This window comes from Salvelinus fontinalis, chromosome 4 (assembly GCF_029448725.1).
Source record: "Salvelinus fontinalis isolate EN_2023a chromosome 4, ASM2944872v1, whole genome shotgun sequence".
Lineage (NCBI taxonomy): Eukaryota > Metazoa > Chordata > Actinopteri > Salmoniformes > Salmonidae > Salvelinus > Salvelinus fontinalis.
In genome coordinates, this window is record NC_074668.1 from 1062102 (window position 1) to 1070958 (window position 8857).

Sequence of the window (8857 nt, forward strand, 5' to 3'; positions counted from 1 at the left end):
TCATTTTTTTTTTATAATGTAGAGAAGTTTTGTTCCCTGTGAATACGCAGAACAACATTTATTGTAAGGCAATACTTAGTATTATAAAACCGGATGCATATTTCACCATTGACACCATTATTGTTATATGAATTAATGGGACGTGACGTGCCCGTGCTAGTGCCAACCACTTCCACTTCCTCGGCAGCGCGCATGCGGATGTCACTTGTGTAACTGTTACAGAAACTTTAAAACTCACACCCCTCCATCACACTCCACACTGCGCGTTCAAGATGCGAGATTGCCTGAGCAACAGTTCCTCTCGCTACTGGCCTCAATTTGATTCTGCTCGGTTAGTGAGAGAACATTCTCCAAATTCTGCTTCCTAACAAATTATATATATATATATATATTTTCCGATGTGGATATATCATTCACTCATTCGATTAGTATAATGAGAGGTTTTGGCTTTGAAGCCTGTTTATTGTCGTTGACACAGCTATGCATCCTCAGTTGCACATTGCAAACAGTTCTTACGCAGGATGCTTCGCCATCAGCATCTTTAAGGCAGAGAATGCCATGGCAACACAACGGGCAGGTGTTTAGTATACTTAGCCACGGTTCTGAATATCAGCCATCGGGACGAAGAGACCGAAAAACAGGTCCAGCTCAACGGAATCACATAGTTGTCGTTATCAACAACAATAATGAGACGGCTGAAAAGACGAATGTGCACAGATACACTGCGCCAAGAGGCTCTCCAAGGCGGCCAGCGCCGGGTGTGCAATTACGCACCGCGCGTCGACGTCCTAATGGGGCGATTAGACATGAAAGACCCCAAGAGAACCGGGAGACTGCTTCAAGACCTGGCCATGATGCAGGCGATGGATCAAATCCCACCGACGACAAACCCACATCTACTAACTCTCCACCACTGACCAATTTGAGAAGAGAGGATATGATGGTTGGAGATGACCCGAACAACCCCTATAAATCCATTGGTTATAATCCCTATAATCCCTATAACCCCTATTATAATTATTATGACGCTTACTACAGACCTAGAGCCAGAAGCAGAGAGCCGCATGGTTATGGCACAAGTTATCATCAACATGGAGGTAAGAGCAATATTTCCCTTCCAGTAATTCCCTTTTAAAATGCATTTTTTTTTCTCACACATTTGTAAGGCATTTTATTCCAATTCATTTTTTTTAACAGCTTGCTTTAGGCTACTTAATAATATTGCATTTGTTACATGATTGACAGGTCTCCCTGACTTGGTGCCAGATCCATACTATATTCAAGTTTCCTCCTATATCCAGAGGGCCCCCATGTACAATCTGAGATGTGCAGCCGAGGAAGGTTGCCTGGCAAGGTATTCTCATACTCCAGGGACCATTCCACTCTACACTGAGTGTACAAAACATTAAGAACACCTGCTCTTTCCATGTCAAACTGACCAGGTGACTCCAGGTGAAAGCTATGATCCCTTATTGATGTCACTTGTTAAATCCACTTTAAATCAGTGTAAATGAAGGGGAGGAGACACGTTAAAGAATGATTTTTAAGCCTTCAGACAATTAAGACATGGATTGTGTATGTGTGCCATTCAGAGGGTGAATTTAAGTGCCTTTGAATGGGGTATGGTAATAGGTGCCAGGTTTGAGTGTCACGAACTGCAACGCTGTTGGGTTTTTCATGTTTCAAGTTTCCAATGTGTTTTAACAATGGTCCACCACCCAATGGACTTGCAGCCAGCTTGACACCTTGTAGAGTCTATGCCCCGACGAATTGAGGCTGTTTTGAGGGCAAAGGGTTCTTAAATGTTGTAATTTGTATTTTTTATTATCCAATTGCGATCTTGTCTCAATGTTTAAATTTCCCAACGGGCTCGGGAGAGGCGAAGGTCCCCCGAAACATGACCCGCCAAACCGCGCTCCTTAACACTCGCTTAACCCGGAAGCCAGGCGCACCAATGTGTCGGAGGAAACGCTGTACAACTGACCACCAAAATCAAACTGCAGGCGCCCGGCCGGCCACAAGGAGTCGCTAGAGCACAATGAGACAAGTAAAGCCCCCCCCCCCAAGCCAAGCCCTCCCGTAACCCGGACAATGGTTGGCCGCCCTACGAGACTCCCGGTCACAGCCGGTTATGACACAGTCTGGGATCGAACCCAGGTCTGTATTGAAGCCTCAAGCACTGCGATGCAATGCCTTTGACCACTGCACCACTCGGGAGACTTGGGCAAAGGCTTCTTAATGTTTTGTACACCCAGTGTATATAGCTAGTTATTTTTTTTTACCAAGTCTAGACATGAAATGACTCAGCTTTAGATGTGTATGTATGCTGATCTCCAACGTAAAGAAGACTGATTACAGTGGTTTAAAAATATTTTCAAATTCTTTATTAAAAAATTACAATAGGGATATAGATATGGTGAGGAAAGTTGTTAGGGTCTACCAGGGATTGAACCCTGGTCTCTGGTGTGTACATGTGTTGAGAGAGCAAGGGGGTGTTACCACTCAGTCATGGTTCTGCCACGTATTACAGTAGTTAAACCTATAGTAGCATGTACTGTATATTCATTATGGTTCTGCCACGTATTACAGTAGTTAAACCTATAGTAGCATGTACTGTATATTCATTATGGTTCTGCCACGTATTACAGTAGTTAAACCTATAGTAGCATGTACTGTATATTCATTAACAGTAATAAACGACAGCGCCAGACTCCATTTTCCTTTCAGCAGTTCAAAAGGACATTTAGGAATCAATTTAGGAATCAATTTAATTAATTAAATTATTTAGTTAATCATGAAGACTATGGGTCTAGAATGATAGGACTAGAGTCCCTGGAATGTAAAAAGTTGTAAAAAATAAATAAAGAATTGATACATGAATAAAGTGCATTACCATATTAACTATTGGAATGTCTAAGACCAGACGTTTTCCCCTGTGACGGGACAGTTCTGCTCAGGGCGTGGCCGACTACGACACCCGGGTGCTGCTGCGGTTCCCCCAGCGCGTGAAGAACCAGGGCACTGCTGACTTCCTGCCCAGCAAACCTCGCTATGCCTGGGAATGGCACAGCTGCCATCAGTGAGTATTGGATATTGATACATAAACATGTATAAATAGATTCAGATCCACCAGGGAGGGAAATTCATTTGGACATGTGGTTAAAAAGACGGTACGTAAAACAAACTACAGAAAATAAATCATTCACATTTCTATAGCTACACATTTAAAGTGCAATATGGTGTATTCTGGGATATGGTGTAATATGGTGTATTCTGGGATATGGTGTAATATGGTGTATTCTGGGATATGGTGTAATATGGTGTATTCTGGGATATGGTGTAATATGGTGTATTCTGGGATATGGTGTAATATGGTGTATTCTGGAGGGACCAACAGACTATCTATTATACAGCCTAGTGGCTGTTGGAATAAAACAGTCCCCATATCTGTCTGTTAAAATGTTCTATTGAAGAAGTCTCTTTCCCCTTGTCCGATAGCTGCTGTTCTGACTGAATTTTGAGTGAAGAGGATGAGTACTGTCCTGTAAAATGCTTTCACGTTTTAGGAGGATGACTTTTGAGTGAAGGGGATGAGTACTGTCCTGTAAAATGCTTTCACGTTTTAGGAGGATGACTTTTGAGTGAAGGGGATGAGTACTGTCCTGAAAAATGCTTTCACGTTTTAGGAGGATGACTTTTGTGTACAGTTTGGAGACTGATTCTTGATCTATGACCAATTGTCCTTCCCTCCGTCTTAGTCCAGCGCTGAAGCTTGACTTGGTCTTGCACTCGCATGTTATCTGAACACCCATATCAGACCAAAGGACAGCACAGAGTTATACAACATATCAGACCAAAGGACAGCTCGCTCTGCAGGACAGAGTTATACAACATATCAGACTAAAGGACAGCTCCCTCTGCAGGACAGATTTATACAACATATCAGACCAAAGGACAGCTCGCTCTGCAGGACAGAGTTATACAACATATCAGACCAAAGGACAGCTCGCTCTGCAGGACAGAGTTATACAACATATCAGACTAAAGGACAGCTCCCTCTGCAGGACAGATTTATACAACATATCAGACCAAAGGACAGCTCGCTCTGCAGGACAGATTTATACAAAATATCAGACTAAAGGACAGCACAGAGTTATACAACATATCAGACCAAAGGACAGCTCGCTCTGCAGGACAGATTTATACAACATATCAGACCAAAGGACAGCTCGCTCTGCAGGACAGAGTTATACAACATATCAGACCAAAGGACAGCTCCCTCTGCAGGACAGATTTATACAACATTTGTAAGATATGGCGGTCGACATTAAAATGGTTCAGTTTGCCTTAAAAAATGTATATCTGTTGTCATTGCGTCAGTAGACTGCAGACAGTCAGTATCATATGATGCAAAACGCAAAAGTATCATATGATGCAAAAGTGTTTTTGCTCTTTCTTGAAAACTTGCCTGCTAACATATTGGGGAATTGTATTAACAGTGGACTAATGAACACAATACTAAAAATACATATTTTGATGTAACTATCCCTTTAAGACAGGCTTCTATAAGCCTGTACAGTTTCACAGGCATGTGGTGTGGTGGAGAGGGCTCTCAACAGACTAGTGTGTATAGGTTATTACTACGCTTGCAATACCAACATTGAAAGTAGTGCATTAGAGTGTCTGTGTGGTCTGGTCATTGATGAGAATACGTGCCTCGTATTCCAGTCACTTCCACAGCATGGACGAGTTCAGTCTGTACGAGCTGCTGGAGCCCGGCTCCGAGAGAAGCGTGGCCGAGGGACACAAAGCTAGCTTCTGTTTGGAGGACACGTCATGTGACCCGGGATACTACAGACGCTTCGCCTGCACGTCTCACGCTCAGGTCTGTTATGACTGTATCTGTATCCCACATGGCACCCTATTCCCCCATATAGTGCACTACTTTTTATCAGGGTCCATAGGGCTCTGGTCAGAAGTAGTGCACTATATAGTGAATAGGGTGCCATGTGGGATACATCCTGTGATCATCACTTTATGCTCCACTATAATACTAGCACATTAAACAGCATGCAATATGTGTTGTTTCCTCACACAACCCACTGGGGGGGGGGGGGGGGGGGGGGTGATGGAATCAATGTTGTTTCCACATCATATAAACAAAAAAAATTTATCTGTGCGATGATGTTGAATCAACGTGTTGAAAAACTGATTTGAATTTGCAAAAAAGTCATCAATTTAAGGGAATAATTACCCAACTTTTAAACCTAAATCCAATGACATGGTGACATTTGTTGAATTTACATTAGATGACAACTCAACCAAAACTAGGTGTTGAAATGACATACTGTATGTGCCCAGTGGGAAGAGAGGCCTGGCTATAAATATTAGTTTGCATCTGAGAGCTTTCACCATTCAATAGTAGAGACAGAACGGGATTGGGCTCTATTCAGTGTAAAGTATCGTATCTTTTTATTCATTGTGTTGTTGTAATTCCCAGATCTGCTTGTGCTGTTATGCTAACCTGGTCCCAGATCTGCTTGTGCTGTTGTGCTAACCTGGTCCCAGATCTGCTTGTGCTGTTGTGCTAACCTGGTCCCAGATCTGCTCGTGCTGTTGTGCTAACCTGGTCCCAGATCTGCTTGTGCTATCGTTCTAGCGTGGTCCCTGATCTGCTTGTGCTATCGTTCTAGCCTGGTCCCAGATCTGCTTGTGCTATCGTTCTAGCCTGGTCCCTGATCTGCTTGTGCTATCGTTCTAGCCTGGTCCCAGATCTGCTTGTGCTATCGTTCTAGCCTGGTCCCTGATCTGCATGTGCTATCGTTCTAGCCTGGTCCCTGATCTGCTTGTGCTATCGTTCTAGCCTGGTCCCTGATCTGCTTGTGCTATCGTTCTAGCCTGGTCCCTGATCTGCTTGTGCTATCGTTCTAGCCTGGTCCCAGATCTGCTTGTGCTATCGTTCTAGCCTGGTCCCAGATCTGCTTGTGCTATCGTTCTAGCCTGGTCCTTGATCTGCTTGTGCTATCGTTCTAGCCTGGTCCCTGATCTGCTTGTGCTATCATGTCAAGCCATGCCAAGTGACAAGGAGTTGACACGATAGCGCAACGATACCTGAGACCAGGCTATTTTGAACCAGTTGAATGGACTAATCTCTTTGTCTTGGGTTGATTGTTTCAGGGATTGAGTCCTGGATGCTATGACACCTATAATGCCGATATTGACTGCCAGTGGATTGACATTACTGATGTGACACCTGGGAAGTATATCCTTAAGGTTTGTTGCCATATTTTCTTCTATATTATTAGCTAAGGAGGTTTCTATCCTGTTTTTGATATTACTGTCCAAATTCAACCTATTGTAGCAACACGATGTGAATGATTCCTAACCTAACGTTATACTTTGCCTTTTTATTTTTTACAGATCACTGTAAACCCAGGTCACCAGGTTCCAGAGTCCAACTTTGACAATAATGTCGTTCGTTGTAGTGTTCAATACAGTGGCACCTCTGTCCAGGTTTCGGGGTGTACTGTTACATCGTGAGTGTCGTCTTTTGTCCATTATGGGGGGGGGGGGGGGTACCACACCAAGGGATGAATCTATGTCCTTCCCCCCCCCCTTGTGTCCCGACTCGTCCTTCTCAAAGCACATTGTAGCAGAAGATCTGAGGTTCCGCCCCTCAGAGGAGGAACCTCAGTGCCAAGGAGAGAGGGGACACAGGAGGAATCAAGATTTGCCTCTGTAAAAAAATGTAATACTGCAAATGATTGTTGGCATGATGTGTTTTCTATCTATCTTTCTATCCAGGTACTAAGAACAAAAGGAAACACCACCGAAGAAGCTTTACGATGATTTGCAAAACAAGACAACAACCAACATGGATGGACAATCAAATATCAAGACTTTATTGTTCACAATATTTATTGGTTCGAGTTTCCCGCAAAACGTAACATTTTTTTCTTTCTTTCTTTCATTCTTTTTTTTTTTTTAACTTTATGAATATTACTGGTTTAAACAATATCATATCACACTAGTCACCCTTTTTTTTTGTGCTTTGATAGAGACCAAGGTCATGGATGAGAAAGACATACTGTATTAATAAGTATGTCACTGTTGACGAAGCATGTGACATAACAGTTGATTTTAAATTTGATCTTCACAAGCATCATTTTGTCTGGAATGGTAAAAGGTTTAAATGATTTGTTTTGGTATACATTATACATAAAATTGTTGTTTAGGTGCTAATTTAAGATTGTTACTGTATGGAAGTTCTAGTATAATGGATGTATTTAATCAAATGTTGCCATTTTAAACAATGTTTACATTAACGTGAAATATTGGTGGTACATTACTTGGGTTATGTAATAAATAGTGGTGCTACATTACTTGGGTTATGTAATAAATAGTGGTGCTACATTACTTGGGTTATGTAATAAATAGTGGTGCTACTTTTTGAGACTGGAGGAAAGTAAAAATAATTTTTGGACTATAGAGAATGATTTACTTGTTTGTGTATATACACATTTGCATTTGAGTCATTTAGCAGATGTTCTCATCAACAGTGACTTACAGTAGTGACAAAACATACTCTTTTAAGCTAGTTCTACTGAAATTCTAACAATACTGTACATATTGCTGGGCTCATGTGTTAGTGTTCCATTCATGATACAACACAAAGATCTGCAAATGTATTGTGAATGCAATTTAAATAAAGTTTGAATTTTATTTGAAATTGCATTTTTTTATTGTCTCAATATTTGTAGAGCGAGAAATAGGCAGTGTAAACACAATAAAATGCTTAAAGTCCTCCCAAATCATGTCACATTTTTATCATTAAGCGACGTGGGCTATACATTGAAAAACTGTGGCAGTAGCATAATTTAACATATTTCACCAAACCTGTTAATAATGAACAAAATCAGTTATTAAAATGTCACAGGAATGTCAATTACAGTTGCGTGACTATTTTCCATGTTCAAGATCACCACAGCAAAATAGCAAGAGTTCAAGCATATAGGCATACACAGGAAAAGCAGATGTAGATGGACTGACTGCTGAGCTGACCTGGCATTTAACTCAAAGTCAATGAAAAGTCCTTATTACTTGATGTTAAAATGGTTTAGGGAGTCTCCCCACACTGTTCCTGACCTTGACGGTCATTATGAATGCAGGTTGCTGGTGAATACAAATTCTACCTGTTGGATATCCTAACTCAGCAGAATGTGAATTGCAGGTAGGGTTAAATAATTATTTTACATTTGGTTTTCCAGAGATCCCATTTGGAAGATTCTTTTGTTGATTTTTTTCCTGTATATTTTGCAACCCTACTTGGAGGCCTGATGTGACCTGTAAACCATGAGTATCAAGCCACTGTGTTGACGGTAAAGCTAGGCCACAAAATATGGCCTGATGAGATTTGTCAAATATTGTCATAATGAGTTGAATTATAATGATAATGTGTCACGTGGTGAAGGCAACAGGACTGAAAATGAACAAATTCAACAACCATGTATGTCTCTGTCACTAACAAATACAGTCACCGGTGGCAACTCTACCACTCACTCAACAAGGCAAGGCGTAGTTTAGCATAGCTGATATAACTCAAACACCGAACTCCTACATGGTCACAGTGACTATCGGTTTGCGTAATGACTACAAAGTAACTGTACTCAGATATTCTAAGTGCAAAGGGTTTTACAGTGTGTGTGAAGATCAATGTCTTCCAGGGTGACTCATTGAGACTCTGCTCAAGTCACAGAACAACATTGAATTGACCAATTGAACTTTGACTTCCAGCACATGGCTTTTACTCCTTATGATTAAAGACTTCTGGACACAGTAATACACACGCGGAAACAAT

The 8857-nt window shown here is 41.5% G+C and overlaps 1 protein-coding gene across 1 annotated transcript; it reads left to right on the plus strand.

The window, feature by feature from the left end:
- Positions 1 to 271: 271 nt before the first annotated feature.
- LOC129852959 (protein-lysine 6-oxidase-like) lies at positions 272 to 7729 on the plus strand. The gene is made up of 7 exons (XM_055918562.1): positions 272 to 1097; positions 1246 to 1354; positions 2948 to 3079; positions 4729 to 4885; positions 6178 to 6273; positions 6421 to 6536; positions 6805 to 7729. The coding sequence occupies exons 1-7, from the start codon at positions 434 to 436 to the stop codon at positions 6809 to 6811; spliced, it is 1281 nt and encodes a 426-aa protein (XP_055774537.1). The 5' UTR covers positions 272 to 433; the 3' UTR covers positions 6812 to 7729.
- Positions 7730 to 8857: the final 1128 nt, after the last annotated feature.

Excerpts from the sequence above, each read along its gene's own strand:
- LOC129852959 (XM_055918562.1), top strand. The coding sequence starts at position 434 with ATGAGAGGTTTTGGCTTTGAAGCCTGTTTATTGTCGTTGACACAGCTA. Across the intron at positions 3,080-4,728 it reads GAATGGCACAGCTGCCATCA|TCACTTCCACAGCATGGACG; the intron begins GTGAGTATTGGA and ends CTCGTATTCCAG. Across the intron at positions 4,886-6,177 it reads CCTGCACGTCTCACGCTCAG|GGATTGAGTCCTGGATGCTA; the intron begins GTCTGTTATGAC and ends TGATTGTTTCAG.